Below are 20,336 nucleotides of genomic sequence, written 5' to 3'. Positions count from 1 at the left end.
CTATCACAGAGAATACTAGAAGAAAACGTACTAAACTTTCCACCCCACCTCCACGTTGTAATGATAGACATTGGGAAAATCTGACTCGGTGTTTCTTGATTCTCATTATAAATTATGCAGGAATAAGACTGTTTTAAAACACCACAAAGGAGAAAAGTAGAATTTTTAGTGGGTCTGCGTCACCTATCCATAAGGAGACTAGCATTGATTGCATCAAACTCTTATCAATAAAAATAAACACTTAAAATATTTAAGTGGATCAATTTTCCAGAGTTTCAAAATCCAGCATTTTAGTCTTCCAAATTTAACTGTTTATCTTCCTCAATGGAAAACTTTTGGTGGCAGTTAATCACAAGAACAATTTTATTTTTTGTGTCCACTTTTATATTTTTAAGCTTAGTAGCATTATGAATAAGCATAAAATATAACAGATTTTTCTCTGCCAAACTTTGTGCTAGAGTGTGATATGTTTGCAATACTAACTACAAAAAGAGTTACTCTGAGGTGATGAATGGATTTAAAGAGACCGTTGAAAGTCACAGAAATTTGATCACTAAGGGATTATGTTGTCATTATTATTTTAAAAAAATATTTTTTATTGATAGAGAGGGAGAGGGGGAGGGGAAGGGTAGGGGAGGGGGAGGGGGAGAGGGAGAAACATCAATGATGAGAGAGAATCATTGATCAGCTGCCTCCTGTACACCCCCTACTGGGGAATGAGCCTGCAACCCAAGCATGTGCCCTGATGGGGAATCAAACCGTGACCTCCTGGTTCATAAGTCGACACTCGACCACTGAGCCACGCCAGACAGGCTGTCGTCATTATTTAAGCAGCTCTTCCCTCTGTAGAAGGTGCTGTCCTCTGCGCTGTGGCAGATGTGAAGACAGGGAGCCAGGGCTTGCCCTCCAGGAGCTTGCAGGCCACCGAGGGAGGCAGGACAGGCACAGGTGGGAATATATAAAGACCGCAAGGGAGGCTGGACACACTGGCGTGAGGTTCACAGGCAGGCGGGGAACATGTCATTGAGGGATCAGGAAGGCTTCCACGAACCTTGGAAGACAGGGAGAATGTCAGTAGGTGGAGGGGGTGGTGGGACAGCGAAGGCAGGCTCAGACTGCACAGATGTGTTTGAAAGTGCTGAACACGTGCATTGTGGTTGGTGGGTGGATATGCGTGGCTGAGGCCTGGGAGATGAGGTTCAGAAGGTGAGGTAGGGCCATATGGTGTGTGGAGACCTGGAGTTCTGGCCTGTAACGGAAGTCATCCCTAACGGGCGGTGGGGCAGTCTGAGCGGACCTCAGCAGCCCTCCTCTGGGCAGATGACTTATGGAGAGGAAGGAGTGGAATGGAAGGAGGGGGTCCAGGCAGAAACCTATGGACACAGCCCAGGTGAGAGGTGGTGATGGTTTTCACGAGTAGAGAAGGAAAGGACAGAAGCCTCTAAACTGGTCTCCCTCTTCTATCCTTGCCCCTTTCCGTTGCCTTCAACTCAACAGCCAGGAGGATCCTGTTAAAATACCACTTCTCTGCTCAAAGCCTCTGTGGTCTCCCACGTCCCTCACAGAAAAGTTACTTCCTTCCCGATGCCACCTACTGGGCCTACGACCTGATCCCTGGTTACCTGTTTGGCCCCATCTCTCTCTTGCAGTCCCATTTGTTTATTTGGCTCCAACCACGTTGAGGAATAGTCCTCAGACGCGCCAGGCATCTTCTCACTCAGGGCCTTTGCACCTGACACTCCTGTGCTGGGAAGGCTCTCCCCTCAGTCCCCTCACACCTTCGGGATGTAACTCAGAGGGTCCCTTTTCAGGGAGGCCTTGCTTAGTCATCCTGTCTAAAAATCTCCACCCTCCTCTCCAAACTCCTACCGCCTTTCCTTCTCTATTACCTCAACAGTCATCACTATCTAATATACTGTGTATCTTACTTATTTATGTTATTATCTCTGCAATGAGAAAGGAAGCTTAATGAAGGAAAGGAATTTTTTAAAAAATATATTTTATTGATTTTTTACAGAGAGGAAGGGAGAGGGATAGAGAGTTAGAAACATCGATAAGAGAGAAACATCGATCAGCTGCCTCCTGCACACCTCCTACTGGGGATGTGCCCACAACCAAGGTACATGCCCTTGACCAGAATTGAACCTGGGACCCGTGAGTCCGCAGGCCGACGCTCTATCCACTGAGCCAAACCAGTTAGGGCAGGAAAGGAATTTTTTTGTTCATCATGTTCCCTGATGAATTTACACCCACTGGTAGATACTCTACATATTTGAATGATGAGTGTTAGGTCCACGCTGACAGGAGCCAGGTCAAGAGACGCTGTGAGAGTATAAGATATTTTATTACATTCTCTCACAGTGGGCTGAGACCAGTATATCAGTGTCAGTGCTGAGGGAGTGTTTATGTTCTCTTATACAGGGACTGGGTCAGGGTTGCACCAGCTAGTCGGTTGGGGAGTGTATCTTAAATTCTGCAGGTGCAGGCCGTTTGCTTCAAGCTATGAAAAAAACCACTATAATAATAAAAGGGTAATATGCTAATTAGACGAGACGTCTTCTGGATGTCATTCCGACATCCTTCCTGACGAAGCTGGGGCCAGAGGGAAGCAACCTGGGTCCTGGGTGCCTGCCGGCGGCCGGAGGAGGAAAGCCTGGGTCCCGGGTGCCAGAGGGAAGCTGGTGCTGGCAGCCTGGGGAAGGAAGGCCTACTCTTGTACGAATTTTCGTGCATCAGGCCTCTAGTAGCAATATATTTCAGAAAACGTGTCCACACAGGAGAGGCCAGAGGTAGTGCATCCTAACAATGAGGAAGGAAGGAAGAGATTGTATCTGTAGGATGTGGCAACTGATATGGGAATGATGGTGAGGGAGGTGCCAAGGGTGGTTTCAGGGTTTTAACCTCAGGTCGTGGGGAGAGGAACTAGTTGAGAGGGGCAGAAGGAATCAGTTCTCAATCGGAGTTACCCAAGAACATCGGAACTATTGCATGTGGCTCAGCATTTAAAAACTAGCATGGTATAGACTATGCCGGGGCCAATCCTTGATTCAGCAAAGAGGGATGGCCCAGAGCTTCGTGCCTTTAGCCTTCTTGCAAAGTTCCTTTGCCGAATTGCACTTCAGCTTTATGTTTGCAGCTTCTATGAAAGCTGGTGCTTGAATCTCCCAGTTTGCCATAGAAGCATGGCTCAGCGCCCCTCATATAAAACACTATTGCTTGAGAACAGTGATTCTTCAGCTTAGCCTGCGGACACACCATATGAGCTTCTTCAAACCCAGAGGGTCCGATCCAGGTGGCCTGGGGTGGAGCCTGAGAACATGCATGTTTGGCAGGTTCCCAAGTGATACCGGCACTGGTGGTCCAGAGACCACACTGTGAGAATCACTGCCCTAGAACGTGGGCAAAGCTTCGTTTTCCATGAAGACGTCAGAGTGTTTCTGCTAATGAGAAGACGGCCTTTTGCTTTGGAATCAAATTTGAAGCCCAGGGAGGGTCTGATAGACAAGTTCAGTTCTTTTTTCTGGTTTTGATGTTCTGCTCTACTTACACCTTATTTACCTCTGATGCTTTGTTTCATTTCCTTTTTACATTTATTTTTATGTGCACATGTTTTCTTGTGATAAGCTAAACCTTTAGATTTGGACCTACAGCTTATGAGGGAAAAGGTAAATGGTAACAGGCCTGGCAAAGAATTCCTAAAAAAAAGGAAGCACTTCCTTCATACTCAGTGCAAATGGACTGTGGGTTTGCTTGTTGGATGGCACCTACCTAGGAAGATATATAGAAATACTCATTAGTACTGGATTTAAGGGTGCAGATTACTGTGGCCAGCAACCACCAGGGGGGCCCCAGTGGCTTCCCTTTCTATTCATTGTCTGCAGATAAATATCTCAGGAGCTCCCCCTGCAGCAGGAAAGGCCTTGGCCCACATGTTGTGGATGGGCAGGAGAAATTGGCATGCTTTCATGGGGAGCCCAGAGCACCATTAGTTTCAAAGAAAATGAGCAAGAATGAAATGGATGAAGAGAGAATGGACAGAACAGTTGGGACCTATTTGGCCATGTTACATATGAAGAGCCACTTTGGTTTTGGTTTTACAGAAAGACGAGACTGAAAATAGTTTGATGCTTCTGGGTAATGGGCATCAGAAAGTCGCATCTGCGCTATGCCCATGAAAAGCACGGGGTGGCGCAAGACCCACGGGCCATCCGGGGAGTTGTGGAGGTGTCCACTGCATGGGATGGGATGTTTCCACCTGCTCACCGATGCCCCAGAAGGCTTAAAAGTATACAAGTAGTAAAAACTTAAAGATCTGAGGTAAAGGAAGAATTAAGTACTCATGTTGCGTGCTTATGAAAGAAGGGGATCAAGGGATTTCGTGGAGAGGCGATAATGGAATTGGTTTTAGAATTAGAATTTGAATTTATGGAGGAGACTGAGTGACATCAGGGAAAGGTCAGTGTTATTGCCCGGGCTAGTTTGGCTCAGTGGATAGAGCGTTGGCCTGGGGCTGAAGGGTCCCTGGTTTGATTCTGATCAAGGGCACATGCGTGGGTTGCGGGCTTGATCCCCAGTGGGGGGCATGCAGGAGATAGCCAATCAATGATTCTCTCGTCATTGATGTTTCTATCTCTCTCTCCCTCTCCCTTCCTCTCTGAATAAAAAAAAAATAAAAAAATAATAATATATATATATATATATATATCTACACTAATAAAAGAGAAAAATGGTAATTGGCGTACGGCGATACCTTTTTCATTGGCTAATCAGGGCTATATGCAAATTAACTGCCAACTAAGATTGGCAGTTAACTGCCAACAAGATGGCGGTTAATTTGCATATGTAGGCACAATGCAGGGAGGCGAAAGGGAAAGCAGGAAGAAGCCCCCTGCCACTGACAGTGATCGGAAACCCAGGGGGGAGCTAAGAGCTGGGGGGCAGGGCAAAGGCGGCCCTGGGGCCACCTTTGCCCTGCCCCCCAGCCATGATCGGAGAATCAGGCGCCTTTGCCGCCCTGGCCAGTGATAGCAGGAAGTAGGGGTGGAGCCAGCGATGGGAGCTGGGCACGGTCGAAGCTGGCAGTCCCAGGAGCTAGGGGTCCCTTGCCTGGACCTAAAGCGAAGCCCACGATCGCGGCGCCCCCCGCTGCCACTGCAGGTCCCCGCTGCCTGGGCCAGACGCCTAGGCCAGAGGCGTTAGGCCTGGGCAGGGGCTGAGCCTGCAACCGCGGGGAGCTGGGGGTCCCCTGCCCAGGCCTGACACCTCTGCTGGAGGCCTCAGGCCTGGTCAAGGGGCCGATCCGGTGATTGGTGATCGGAGGGTGATGAGGGTCAACTCCTCTGGCTGAGGCATCAGGCCTGGGTGGGGGGCGGAGCCGGGGATTGGGGGGATATGATGGTCCCCTTGCCCAGGCCTGAAGCCTGGGTCAGAGGTGTCAGGCTTGGGCGGGGGGTGGAGCAAGCGATCAGAGGGAGATGGGAGTCCCCTGCCCAGGCATGATTCCTGGGCCAGAGGCCTCAGGCCTGGGCGGGGGCCAGAGCCAGTGATCGGGGGGAGATGGGGGTCCCCTGTCCAAGCCTGACACCTCTGGCGGAGGCGTCAGGCCTGGGCAAGGGGCCGATCAGGCGATCGGAGGGTGATGGGGGTCAACGCCTGAGGGCTCCCAGTATGTGAGAGGGGGCAGGCTGGGCTGAGGGACACTCTCCCCCCCCCCCCCCACCCAGTGCACGAATTTCGTGCACCGGGCCCCTAGTGTGTGTGTGTGTGTGTGTGTGTGTGTATATATATATATATATATATATATATATATATATATATATATGGTCAGTGTCATTGAAAGAAGATTTATTATCTACACTAGAGGTCCGATGCACGAAATTTGTGCAAGAGTAGGCCTTCCTTCCCCTGGCTGCCGGGACCTGGGCTTCCCTCGCAGCCCCGGCTTCATCCGGAAGGTCCTCTGGAAGGATGTCTCGTCTAATTAGCACATTATGCTTTTATTATTATAGATTATTACTTACAAGAGAAGGGTCATGCCATGCCATGCAGGGCCACAGGGAAGCACCGGGTGTGGTTGGGAAACAAAAAACAGGAGTTGGGGAGAAGCCAGGGCCACCGCCTTTATTGAGGTCCCCATGGGAAGACAAGGCAGGGCGGAGTGAATAATTCCAGTTGGCTCTGGGCTGCAGGGTGTCTCTAGTTGTCTGGGACCTGGCCCTGGGTGATTTAGGGCAGGGGAAATACTGGCTGGGTGTGTGTGAGTTAGAGAAGTTGGTGATTGGGACTATGTGTTCCCAGCGGAGCCCTGGCTATTTCTGATAATTGGTAGTTCATTTCTTTCTAGTCAGCAAGATTTTTATGTCAAAACATTGTGAAATACAGAAAAGCCCCCATATAATATTATATGATTAATATCATAACTTAGGTGTTACAGCCACTGTGGACTCCCACCCGGCCTGACGGCTATAATTATTGTACAGTGTTCCCTCCTCTCCATCTCACCTTCCCTCTTCCCACCCTCGAGGCTGAGGCCTTGGGTCTTGCCCGTGTGCTTTGCAAAGCACCTGTCTTCTGACCATATCATGCTATTTTATAATTAGTCAACCTTTTATATAACAAGGACCCCCACTCTTGGTGTTTCCATTTTTACTATTGGTTTTTTTAAAAAAAATATATTTTATTGATTTTTTACAGAGAGGAAGGGAGAGGGCTAGAGAGTTAGAAACATCGATGAGAGAGAAACATCGATCAGCTGCCTCCTGCACACCTCCCCATTGGGTATGTTCCCGCAACTAAGGTACATGCCCTTGACCAGAATTGAACCTGGGACCCTTCAGTCCCCAGGTCGATGCTCTATCCACTGAGCCAACCCAGCCAGGGCATACTATTGTTTTTTTTGTGCCCAGTATGAATTCTATGTCATGTTTGACTTAGTCCAGTTAAGCTACTTTTATGTGCTTGTTCAAGTGACGCTTCCCTCACATTTTACTTTTATTTAAGAAATTGGCATTATGTAAGACTTTTAGGAAGGGAAGAGACTGGCTCCCAAATATCATTCTAATTATTGAGCTAGATGGCTGGCAATACCTATCCTAAGAAAGCTTCTCTATTTCTTTGTTTCTTTTTCTCGTTCATAAATATCTTTATTGAGCAACTACTATAGAAATGAAGAACCCAGGATACATATATGAAAAGTCCTTGTCCTTAAAGGGAGCTTGAAGGGAAAATAGGCATAATCCTATATAATAAAAGCCTAATATGCAAATCAACCAAACAGTGGAACAACCAGTCGCTATAATGTGCACTGATCACCAGGGGGTAGATGCTCAATGCAGGAGCTGCCCCCTGGTGGTCAGTGCGCTTCCCCTGTGGGAGTGTTGCTCAGCCAGAAGCTGGGTTCACGGCTGGTGAGCTCAGCGGCAGCAGGCAGTCATCCCCCGAGAGGTTCCGGACTGCGAGAGGGTGTAGGTTGGGCTGAGAGACAGCCCCCCGACCCTCCTCCACAGTGCACGAATGTCATGCACTGGGCCTCTAGTAAAATATAAGAGGAGCAGTGCATCCTAAGGAAGGTTGAAAGAAGAGGAGGAAGGAGTTTCTAAGTTAGCTGCCTGCATCAGAGACGACTTCTCTTGGAGCAGGGATGGGGAACATCCAGCCTGTGGGCCGTGTAAGGCCCGAGACATCATTTGGTCTGGCCCTGCCAAGGCATTAGGGGGAGTTAATTGAATGTTTGACCAAATATGGCAGGCTACCTTTTAAACTGATAATTGTGTATGGCCTGTGAGTGATGTTATAAGCATCCAAATGGCCCTTGACAGAAAAAAGGTTCCCCACCCCTGTCTTGGAGGCTTACACGTTGCTGCATCCCTTTAGAATTGCAGGTTTTGGGGGGTTGTGCATAGCATATAAAAGTAATGCATGCTCCTGGTAGAAAATTTGAAAGTAGGTAAAAGTATATTTACATTCAATAAGGCTAAATTTCAACCTCATTCCTGAACATAAATGCTTGTATTTATTTACAATGAAAACGTATGTTGTGAAACTAGATAGAGGTGGTGGTCACACACCATGGTGACTAAACTAAAAGCCTTGAGGTTTAGTGTCAGCTTGCCCTTAGGGTAGGATGTCTCAGCTTTCAGTGATCACGGTCAAGATTTCATCTCTCCTTCATCCTGTGTTTTGCCGCATCTTTGATTTTGCAATGACACAGTTATAAGCGACACCACGAAACTTATCTAATCATGTCTTGCAGCATAAAAACGAGGCATCTGGCTGCAAATGGATGGATTTAGCAACCTCTTTGCTGACTTAGGTTTTAGAACTTCGTGTTTCTGAAATGATTTTGGATTTATGTAAAAGCCCCAGAAGCAGCACGCAGAACGCCCGTGTACCCTGCACCCCAAACTCCCCAATTGCTGACATTGTGACCCACCTGAGAAATTGAAGACATGATGCTCTGCTGCCCGCTATACTCTCATGCGTGTTTCCTCAGTACAAGGACATGCTCCTGTGTGACCACAGGGCAGCCGGCAAAGTCAGGAAGTTCACATCGATCCCAGGTTATCATTCAGACCACAGGACCCATTCAGATGTCGCCCATTATCCCAACTGCCTTTTATGTCCAAGATCCAATCCAAAAGTACACGTTTTAGTGTCTTTTTCCTCTCTGTTATTCTGGATAAGGTTCTCATCTTTTTTGTGTGTGTCTTTAATGACCTTTATCTTTTTAAAAAGCATAAGGCAATAACTTTATAGATATTGTTCAACTTGTCTTTAATGACGTCACCCCCTGATTTAATGCCCTTTCGTAGGCATACCACTGAAACGGTGCTGTGCTCAGCACCCTGTGACAGAGGCCACACAGTGTGGCCTCGCCTCGTAACCAGTTAGGTGAACTTCCATCACTTGGATGAGAATGTATCTGCCTGGTTTCTCCACTGTAAAGTGGATAGTAAATCACAACGATAAAGCGATAAATAATTTATAGGTACTTTGTGTGCTGTCAGTTCTCATTATTCGCAGAAGTTGTGTTCTGTAGAGTCACCACGAGCACTGATGTAGCCAAGACTGAAGCATGGCTCCAGGGGAGACGCCGGGCTGGATTCCTGCCGCAATGTCGTGGCCAACCCACCAACCCGCAACCTTGCTTGATGTGTGTTTCTGCTCAGCGACACCTTGTGGAATATACATTGTTGATTCATTCACATTGAACCCGGGCCCAGCAGCACTGTACCCCCTGCCTGAGAGAAGCTTATCTAACACACGCACTTTCTCTGGGAGGCCTGTCCCAGCCTCTTGCACTTGGAAACACTACGCAGCACTTCAGCGCTATGCTTGGGGGTGGCCGGACATTTTAAACAATGAAATGACCAAAAGCACAAAAATGCAAAAAATGTAACAATGTATTGTGAAAAGGACGCTTGTCTACAGTGTGAGAGCTGAAACAAGAGGGCCTTGTGCAACCTCAGCCAAGAATGTGCATCCCGCGACTCCCAAGTCTTGCTGTTCTGTGCATGTCCTCGATTGGCCATGTGCTGCTAGTATTGCTTTTATGGTTACAGATACAGCCTAGCGAGCAGGTGAATTTGCAAATACTGAATCTGCAAATAATGAGGATTGACTGGATCTTGTTCCTGTTAAACTCTAACTTACCATTTTTAGCATCAGTTGAGCCCAAATTGTTTCACATTTGGCCACTGGGAATCCTTCATGCTATCTTTCGGAAATGTCCCCATAATTTTGTGAGCACTTCTTTACTTTCTTGTTCAGCAAGATTTTCCAGGCTCATCTTGCATTTTCTCTGCCCCAGCTCTGAAGTTAGACTATTCTCCAAGAAGGTCAATGTCATTTTAGTGGAAAATGACATTGAGAAACCAAGAACTGAGTGTTAAGTAGGCTCATTGCCTCTAGGGTGTCATTATATCTAAACCCTGTTAATACACAGAGTTAGTAAATGTATACACAGGGTGGGGCAGAAGTAAATTTATAGTTGTTTATATGGAAAATAATACAATAATTAATAATATAAGATAAACTGTGTTTCAAATATTCACAACTGTAAACCTACTTTTGCCTCACTCTGAGGGTGCACATACACGTACACACAATTTATTATTTATCATCAATCAATTATCATATATATATATACATATATATATACATATATATATGTATATATATATGTATAATCTCATGAATTCATACCAATACTTCCAGTTCCAATCTTATACCTAACTGTCTCCTTTCTGTATTTGTACCTACTTTCTCTGGCAGTTAAAAAAACAATTCCCATTATTCTCATTGTCTAGACTTATTTGCTCACTCCCCCTGTGTCCAGCCCCATGAGCCAAAGATACAACCCTAGGTACCTGTAGGGCATGGGCTGAAAGTTAGCCCAGCAAAGGGGAAGGAGGAAGGTGAAAGAATAAAGGAAAATAACTTAAAGTTGTTGAAAGTCTGGACTTTGGATAAATTCTTCTTAAATAATAGCAGACTTTTTTTTTTTTTTTTAAATGAAAGAGAAGGGAGAAACATCACATGTATTTTTAGTTACCTTTGAAATTAGAAGGTTACTTTACCATGCCAAATGGGTATAAAAGAAAAACCAGTTTGATATAAATAGTATCTTTTAAAATATTCATGTGATTCATGTTATTTTCTTGGATTAAAATAATTTATATTTTTTCCCAGATGTTTCAGATTTAACACATTGGCTTTTTAATATAACAGCCGAATCTTTAAATGTTGATATGAAATCTTAACTTTCTAATTTTTAAAATTTGGATATGACATTTTGATTTGCAGTGTTTATAAGAGAACATTGGTCAATTTTATGAAGTACTTTGATTATATTTTTTTTCTGGTGTGTTTTTCCATGTTAAAAAATTAAGTTTGCATTTTAATTTTCTCTTTAAAATGTTCATTTAAACTTTCACTAAATTAAGCTATAGAATATATAAATTAATTTACAGTTAAAAATGATAAAAGTAAATAGTCTTGCCTTCTGAAGTTTTAAATTCCTGTGAATAGCCTATAAATTATAGCTTTAACAACAGTTGCTCCTTAATTTTTATGAACTGATTGTATGTCATAGCGTAAAATAACTGTTCTGATCACTGAGATGACTGATTGTAAAATAATGCAGGTGACCTTTTCCTTGAAGGTATGTAAACATTACATGAGTGTGAGTTAATTCACATGATAAACATGCCAAAAATACAAAACTATATATACAAAAATTTCCTTTTATTCTTCTTTACGAATTTTCCATTCACAGAACACCTTGGTATTATATATATTGAGATGTATACATTTGATTATATATAAATATATTTTTGTTTTTATTTTTACATAAATATATATAAATATACAATATATGATGTATGATATATTATATAAAATATAAATATATGCAAATATAATTAAATGTAATATAAACATATATTCATATATAAATATATGACATATTATATATTTACACACACGTATATTTCTGCAGCGGCTGGCTTTATTCATTAATAAAAATATTGATTGAAGTTCCTTTTATGCCAGTACGTGCAGCTTATCTCAGGTGTAATTACTGCATAGTATTTTATTATATGGCTGGTGCCATAATTTAAACACTTCCCATTAATGGACATTAAGGTGTTTTTTTTCCTAAAATTTTGCTGTTATAAGCAGTGAATGCCGACATGAAAACACTTGCACATGCATCTTGAGGCACATATTGGGCAAGTCCTGGGAAAGGCATGCCTACAGTCGAGGAGTGGACTTCTGTCTTCCTTGCGAGGCAGATGGGCAGGTGGCGAGCCCCCAGCTCTGGGCTGTCCTGCTCCTTTGGAGATTTCTCTCTGTTCCAAAGTCCCTGGATTGTCTGACCTGGTAGCCTTACCCCACGTGCCCTTGCAGCTGCATTATTTCCTGAGGCTGGAAGTTCAGCTGTCCAGTCACGTGCCAGGGAGATGGCACCCAGATGTCATTTTCTCAGGGAAGTTTCAGTTGGGTGAAGTGAAAACTGTAATTTAGGATTATGTTGCAGGTACTTTACATAGTTAGTAGACTTTGGAGTCGTAACAAGGAATGGCATAGTTTTCATAAACTAAAAAATTGCAAATAATTTACTTTAAACCATTTTTGAAACAGGAATCATAGGTTGGATACTTCTTATAAGGATATTTGGATATGGGCATGTTTTAAAAATACGTTATTAAATTTCTTTATCCTTTTTGAAAATTGAAAAAAAAATCCAAACCCAAATCTGTTTAATAAAGGAGATAATTTCTAATGGGTCATCAGGTTTTTCTAATTTTATTCTTTAATATTCTCAAGTATTGCTGAATGGCTATTTCCAGTTCATTTCAAAAACAATTCAGTTTTCTTTTCTTTTCCATCCCTTGTTTATAACATTCATTTGTCATTTTTGTCATTTTGTAGACCTACCAAGAGCAGCTGTCAGGATCTTAAGCAACATGACATTCCTTTTTGTGAGTTTGTCATACACAGCTGAGAGTGCCATTGTAACTGCTTTCATTACCTTCATTCCCAAGTTCATCGAGTCACAGTTTGGTATTCCGGCTTCCAATGCCAGCATCTACACTGGTAAGGCACCGCCGTGAGAGCGCCTTCAAAACATGATAATCCTTGACCACTAAACTGAAATGCAATGAGTGAAGAGAACTAACATTCATTCTAACATCAAAGTGTTAAGTTCATTAACAGATACCTTCCCCCCAGATTTCGGGAGGAGGAAGGCTTTGAATTTTTTCTTTTTTAAATAATAATTGAGATTGTATTGCTGTGTGACTTTACCAACTGTGTTTTGGAAAGGGAGACCTTTGCATTGATTTATGTTTTTTATTGTTCTGAGTTAGGAAGAATGAAATAGGCAATGGCATTCACATGTACATCTGCATAAATCTTTTTATGGGTTGGCATGAGTCTTAAAGTGTTAGGTTTTTGAACACTGATAATTTGAAATATAGATCAGTTCTATGGTATCAAGATTTTCCTTTCATAAATGTTGACAGATTTTAATTGAATTACTGGAGATGCTTGAATTTAGAAAGAAAATCTATGAATTTTGCTTTAGAAATTATTTCATGTATAGGGAAAATGATTTTTTGTGAAATTTTTTGGAGACTTTGATACATGTACCTTAGTGCTGAACTCTCAGAAAATTGGGTGCTCAGAAATTTGGGAACATGACTTCTCAAATAATGGGGGAATTTTCAGTGTATTATATCATAGGATATTCTGGATATTTTCTTAGTGGTTTCAAAGATGGTCAAATGGTTCAATATATTAAGAAAAGTATATTTAAACAGTTAAGTGGATAATGGCTGTCCCTCCCACTCTCTTCTCAATGTCCTCATCCAAATCCAGCAAGCTTTGATTATCTGAAAATTAACAGGACCCGTTATATTATTGTCGAAAGAAAACACTGACTTGGAATATTTGGGTAATCACTTTGTTCTCTCTTTCACTTTGCATATAAAGGCATACATAAGTGGATTGCAGGTCCATGTTAGGAATTTTTTTTTATAAGGAGTACACTGATGTGGACCATACTTGTGACATAAAAATATTTTATTTTCTCTTTTCAAAAATGTTTTCCTTATTTTAAGGTAAAATGGACAGGTTACAGTTTGGTTGTCAGATAATCTTAACCTCCCATTTCTAGTCTGATTCTTACACTAACCTTTTGTTGAGCAACAGTTCTTCAATAGGGAAACCAAGAGTTGGCTTGTAGCTCCATTTGAAGCCATGTCGCTGTTATGTGTAGCTTCAAGTATTTCTCAAATTTAGAAGTATTACTGGAGAGAAGGTTTAGAGCCAAATAAATGTGAAACTACATATAACAGCCACTCTGTGGCTTTAAATCAAGCTACAAGCCAACTCTTGGTTTTCCGATCTTCTCTAGAACCTAGAGCACTACTGGGCTCAGATTGTCATCACACTGGGAGCACCTGAGCTCTGGAGGGAGGTGGTGACACCAGGGTCTGATGAGGATGCCATCGAAACACCTTAACTGACCCCATTTGTTGTTGTTGTTGTTAAAAATATATACTTTTATTGATTTCAAAGAGAAAGGGAGAGGGAAAGAGAAATAGAAACATCAAGGATGGGAATCACTGATTGGCTGCTTCCTGCACGCCTCCACTGGGGATTGAACCCCCAACCCAGGCATGTGCCCTGACCAGGAATCAAACTGTGACCTCCTAGTTCATAGGTCGACGCTCAACCACTGAGCCACGCCGGCGGGGCCACCCCATTTGTTTTAATCTGTGCAGCAGTGGGTCTGCGTTCACCCTACACGCTTCCCTCTGTGGCCTTTCTGTGAAACTGTTTGGGGCCACCTTTATGATTGCAATGAAATATTATGAAGTTGATATTGGGAAAAGCGTGAAATGACGGGCAGAGCCCTGAAGGAGGAGTGGAAAAGTTTCACTAGACTTTCTGACTTAAATCAAACTTTGTATTAGTCTAAGGTAGAGTGGTAATTCAAAGGCATTTTGTTAAATCCCACCAATTAAGAAAACTAATATATTTAAGTGAAGTCGTAAGGAGGGGCTATTTTCGTCTTGGTCATAGGAGTAAAACGACAGAAACTTCTGGGGCAGGAGACAGCCAGGGGGCATTGGGGAGAAGTGTTCATACCCCTGTGCATCACAAAGCTCTCCCTCACTCTTTCTCTCAATTGCCCTAAACCTACTCACCAATGACCAGCCTCCTGTTTGCCTAGTTAGCCAAGTGACTGTTATTTCTTTTGTGATTCTTTCCCTTCATTTACCAGCTTTGAAAACTTATAGCAAATTTGTATAGTGACAAATACACTAAAAAATATATAATGATGAGCTCACAGCTATTTCTATGTGATGCGCTTTAATCTATTGCAGTCATCATTCTATTTGATGCTTCAGTTGTCCAGCCTTTGGCCACTGGGAGCCCCTTCATGTTAGCACCTGTGTCCTTCCCACTGCCTCAGCAACTGTGTGGTTTCCGGGGTGACAAAAGTGACTCGTTTATTGTGTTTCCAGACCGGGGCCAGTCATGTTCCTCAAGGAGCCCTGGTTCCTTTGAGAGAAAATGAGATTTGGAGATCCCCAAGTTGGACACTGGGGTGCTCACTGCTATGAGGTAGTCATTGTTTCTAGGACTTTTGTTAATAAAAAGAGTAAACAAGTCTTGAGGTTACATTGATATTTCTGCTTCAAATTTAAGATTATAGGTTGCTCTTTGCTCTAATGCTGAAAATCTTTTTTCCCCCTAATGACTTTAATATAACTATAGGTGTGTGTATGTGTGTGCACGTGTGTGTGCGTGTGTGTGCGTGTGTGTGTGTGTGTTACTAATGATGAAATGTGAAATGCAGTTTTAGACTTGTTTGTGGTTCTTTTTGCCCAGAGGCTATCTCTTATGGATAAGCAAAATACTGTGACCCAAACTTATTTGAAATAATTCTCTGTCTGGGTTATGCCCACAACCTGATCTGATGTGGAGTTTATTTACTTTTATTTATTTTCATTTTTAGGGATTACTTTATTTTTATTTTTTTAAACCAAATTTGTTTTTTTTTTAATTATGTAAGACAGTTATATGATTTGAGAGTCAAAACCATCAGGCAAAGGACATTCAGAGAGGCCTTGCTTTCATCCTGCTTCCCTCCAGTTCTCTCTCCTTCTACAGGCAGCATTTTATTAGTTTATTCCTCTTATTTCTTTTTGCATATGCAGGTAAATATGTGTGTTATGTGTGTCATATATGTACATCCTATACATCAGTATTTTATATTGTATCAGTACTTCGCCTGTCTTCCCAGAGTTGGCGCACTGCCCTGTGTTCCGCACGGAGTAGCACCAGAGACCTTGCTGGTTTCTTCACAGACACACAGCACCCCATTGTGTACCACCGTCTCTTTGCTGGCCTAGGGGGGCCATTGGGTTGTGTTGTTTCTTTTGCTATAATGACGTTATGTCTTGATCTGTAGAAGTCGTTTTATACTCAATAGCCCATTTGCCTAATATACTTACTTCTTTTTAACAATTTAGTTTAATTGTCCAGCTTCCAGTTTGCCTGTCTCTTGGTAAAGAAGCTGATTCCAGACAGTGGAGGGAGACGGAGAGCTTGTGGATATATTTGTCATATAATACTCAGTTCCCCAGCACCAAGGCCAAGCATTTACCATCAGATTGTTATCAAGATCCAAAGAGAGAATCTTGCTGGAAGCACTTTTGAAAAATCTATATTGCTTTTGGGAATTCAAATCAAATTAGAGACTTTCCTTCAGGGTGAGCCTGCGCCGTGATGGTAAAAGCAGGTGACTTTCGTTGGCCTTGCACACCGAGCCTGGCACATGCAGCCCTACCGCAATGCTTCAGTGGAGGCCCTTCTCTCTCCAGTGCAGGGTTGATGAAACTGAGGGGTACAGAGCAGTTTTTACAAACTGTACACCCCAAATTCCGTAATACGGTCTCTAATGTATAGATTGAGCTGGTTCTCAGACACTGCTTACATTTTAGAATTTTTATTTCATTAAAGTAAGACATATAGTACAGGAGTTAAGAGGATCTGTTTTGGAGGGAGACACATCTTGTTGAAATTCTTGTTCTTCCTCTTCGTCTGTCTGTCCGTCCGTCCATCCGTCCATCCATCCATCCACCCATCCATCGTGCACAAATATTTTTAAAGCTTCTGCTATGAGCCTGGCACTGTGCATAATGAGAACGCAGAGGGGTCCTATCCTCTGTGGACCCCAGTAGGCGGCTGTGTTCCTGAACAAGTTCATGAACTTCTCTGAGGGTTACAGGTCATGAGGATTAAGTGATGGAACGCGTGTGTATGTTGGCACAGTGTTTGGGAAGAAGATACTAATGACAATGGCAGTGTCCACTTTATGAGACATCCAGGAAAAGGAATCTAAGGCGGAAGAGTGAAGCCAGGAGTCAGGACGTGTGGACACTTTCATGGGAAAGACTATCTGGGGGAAATGGATTTGAAGAGTAAGAAGAGAGAGAGTGGCTAACAGGAAGTGGGAAAATGAAAGAGAAGGCAGGAGACAATTATGTGAAGGCAGGGCTGAGAGATTATTTCCTCTGCACTGAAGGAGGCCTGGAGACTTAATGAAAATGATAAAGGTGTCATTGCTTTAAGAGTAACTCATTATACAGGTGATTTCAGCTGAGTCAGTGTTGCATGAGAGTTAAATCTTTTTATCTCTAATTTACTTATTCTTCATTTATTTTTCAACCCCAAATATGTCTGTTTTTTACAACTCTTGGTGGGGGGGGCATTTTAAGTGTTACAGCTTCATATATTTGAAGCATGGTGCAGTGAAATGTCAGGCCACCAAATCTCTCAGTTAAAGGGACTGTTTTTGTTTCACTCACCTTTGATGATGAATAGCACAGTCCTTGTGTCTGGGGTTAGTTTTCCACGTGCGTACATGTGCACAGGCACAAATGCACAGAAAAATAAAGTCAAACATCCCTCGTAAGGGGTTTCCGGGCTCAGAGGACGGTCAGCCCGGTTTTCTCGGGATTTCTGCATCTACATTCATTGCCCCTGGATGATCGTAGATGTTCAGAATGGCCCAGAGGCTCTGGAGAGCCTTAGGCATCAAAAATACTGTATAGCGTTTACAGAGCAGGGTTCATTTATGTCTAAAAATGGAGTTGAGAAAGATTAGAGAGCTTTTCAAAAGGATGAAAACCCTGGGGAAGGAGCGAAGTGTCAGGAGCAGTGTAGGAGCACCTCTGCTACAGCGGGCATCAGGCCCGGGTAAGTCATCACCCAGGGAACACCCGTAGAGCTGATGACCGGAGGAATGTAAACACTGCGCTCGCTGGCCCGCAGTCTCCTCTTTGGAATGAGGGGTTGAATGAGAAGACCTTTCACCAAAGATCAACTAACAAGCATCCCATCATCCCCCTCCCCCTTGCCAACCCCGAAAAGCCTTTGAATTTTGCGAACAACTTCTGTTTCTAGGCATTAAAATTAGTCATTGTCTCACCATTTTACTTTATATGTATGGAATACCTCTTCTTGGCATTTTAAATTTCATATATATATATAGATATTTTTCCTCCTTTGGTGCATGTGATGGAATGAGGTTGAATTGTTCCACTTTTTGCTTTTTTTGGAGGGACTATCAAGGAGCAAGGTAACTCGATGATTAAATATTTCCTTTGAGAACTCAGAAGCTTTGTACTGAGCATGGTCCTATTTTAGCAGGTCCATACCCTACTTAAGTAAGGTGATCCCTACCTGTTTTGTAGTGAGCCAACATTTTATACGAGAAACATTATATATGTCAGAGTCAGAAGGTCTGGGTCCAAGAGCTGCCTCTGTCATGTAACCTGAGTGAGTTAACTAATTTCTCTGGCCTCAATTTTACCAGCTTTAAAATGGTGTGAAGTTTTAAAAATTTACAAAGTAGTTATTAAGTGTAAAGAACAACATATATATTAATTATGAATGAGAGTGACCCTGGCTTTCCTCCCTATTCATCAAATATTTCATCCTCTATAGTAGGACTAGAGGATCAGATTATTATTGAAAGAGATGAGGAAGGAGGAAAATAGGGGACGGAGTATAATATTATCCCAGATTTATAGGTGGGTAAATAAAGGACAGACGCTACTTGAAGGATCCATGGCCTCATGGGTAGTGGCATACTTGGACTAGAGACACACTGTTGTGACTCCCAGCTCATGCCACTATCTGTCATTTCCTCAGAGATGTTTTTTCTTTGCCCATCAGTATCACATCCAGAGCTAATGAATACCTTGGCCCTTAAGTATGGCCAGGAGATGGTTATTACCACACTGGCAGGAAGTGCCTTACTCTTTTCAACTAAATAATGAAACATATGCTTAGACGTTATTAGATGTTGAGGTAATGTCCTTTTGCAACCTGAACCATCTCACGATGGACCACAGAAGATTTGCTTTGCTGCCAGGCTCAAATTCCCACTGTGGCCAGAAGGTAGAACATTTGGATTTGGTGCTGTTAGACCTGTTGGCTTTCAAGCTAGTAGTTAAACTTTTCAAGTCATTGTATTGGAAATTTTCCCTATGTCTCTATTTAAAAAATATTTTTATTTATTTCAGAGAGGAAGGGAAGGGGAGAAAGAGATAGAAACATCATGCCCTAACCTGTTTGGCTCAGTGGATAGAGTGTCGGCCTATGGACTGAAGGGTCCCAGGTTCGATTCCAGTCAAGGGCATGTACCTTGGTTGCGGGCACATCCCCAGTTAGGGGTTGTGCAGAAGGCAGCTGATCGATGTTTCTCTCTCACCGATGTTTCTAACTCTCTATCCCTCTCCCTTCCTCTCTGTAAAAAAAATCAATAAAATATATTTAAAAAAAGAAAAAAAAGAAACATCAATGACGCAAGAGAATCATTGATCGGCTGCCTCCTGTACACCCCACACTGGGAATTGAGTCTGTAACTCGGGCATGTTCCCTCGCTGGGAATCGAACCTTGACCTCCTGGTTCACAGGTCAGTGCTCAACCCCTGAGCCATGCCAGCCAGGCCTATATCTCTCTTTGCAATTAAGATAAATATAATTTATGTTGGTTTTCTTATTAAGTAAATATTTAGAAACATTATAGGTACATACTTCTCTAACCAATGCAAGAAACAATTTCTATATAATTGTTTTATATAGAGTAGTTCAACATTGTTTTGTAACATCTTCCTTAAATTTGTTCAAAATATCTTCCATATAAATACCAAAACCCTTTGGAAATGCAGTTGAGCTTGGTGGAATCATTCAATAATGAAGCAGAGTAGGACCCTGTGAAATGTCTATATCCTATGTAAGATTTTCCAACAGAACATCTGTATTTATGACATTACAAGTTTCTCTTTGTTCCTATTTCAGCCTTGCTCTCCGAGTTAGTTATTTACATAATCAATGGGTTGGTAGTTGTAGTTACAAGATATACAGATTTTTTATATATTTATCAGCAAACTGTCAATTTGTACTTAAAACTTTTGTTTATTTGAACAGAGTCATTGACATTCACTTTGCTGAGCAAAGCATTCTGTACATTAATAAAAGATTTTTAGGGAGAATTAAAAAATATTTAAGTAAACATATAAGTGGCTTCAAGTATTGCGGAAGCATCAGGTGCATTTTCAGTGCTGACAACAGTAGATGTCATATTTGTCTTCAGATCAGATTTCTGAGAATCTTGGAACAAGGTGCCAGTGGAAATTTTGTGTTAATGGAAACTATCTGACCCTAGCTGGTTTGGTTCTATGGATAGAGCATCAGCCCTCGGACTGAAGGATCCAGGGTTTGATTCCGGTCACAGGCACGTACCTGGGTTG

The 20,336-nt window shown here is 42.7% G+C and overlaps 1 protein-coding gene across 1 annotated transcript in view; it reads left to right on the top strand.

The window, feature by feature from the left end:
• SLCO5A1 (solute carrier organic anion transporter family member 5A1) overlaps positions 1–20,336 on the top strand; it is a 99,552-nt gene that overhangs the window by 47,604 nt on the left and 31,612 nt on the right. The window contains exon 5 of the mRNA XM_081111594.1: positions 12,433–12,597. Within this exon, the coding sequence (XP_080967720.1) occupies positions 12,433–12,597 (165 nt within the window). The remainder of the gene's footprint in view (positions 1–12,432; positions 12,598–20,336) is intronic.

The sequence above is a fragment of the Myotis nattereri genome (genome assembly GCF_964212035.1).
Source record: "Myotis nattereri genome assembly, chromosome: 17".
In the NCBI taxonomy this organism is placed as follows: domain Eukaryota; kingdom Metazoa; phylum Chordata; class Mammalia; order Chiroptera; family Vespertilionidae; genus Myotis; species Myotis nattereri.
This window is presented reverse-complemented; position numbering and strand designations above follow the sequence as displayed.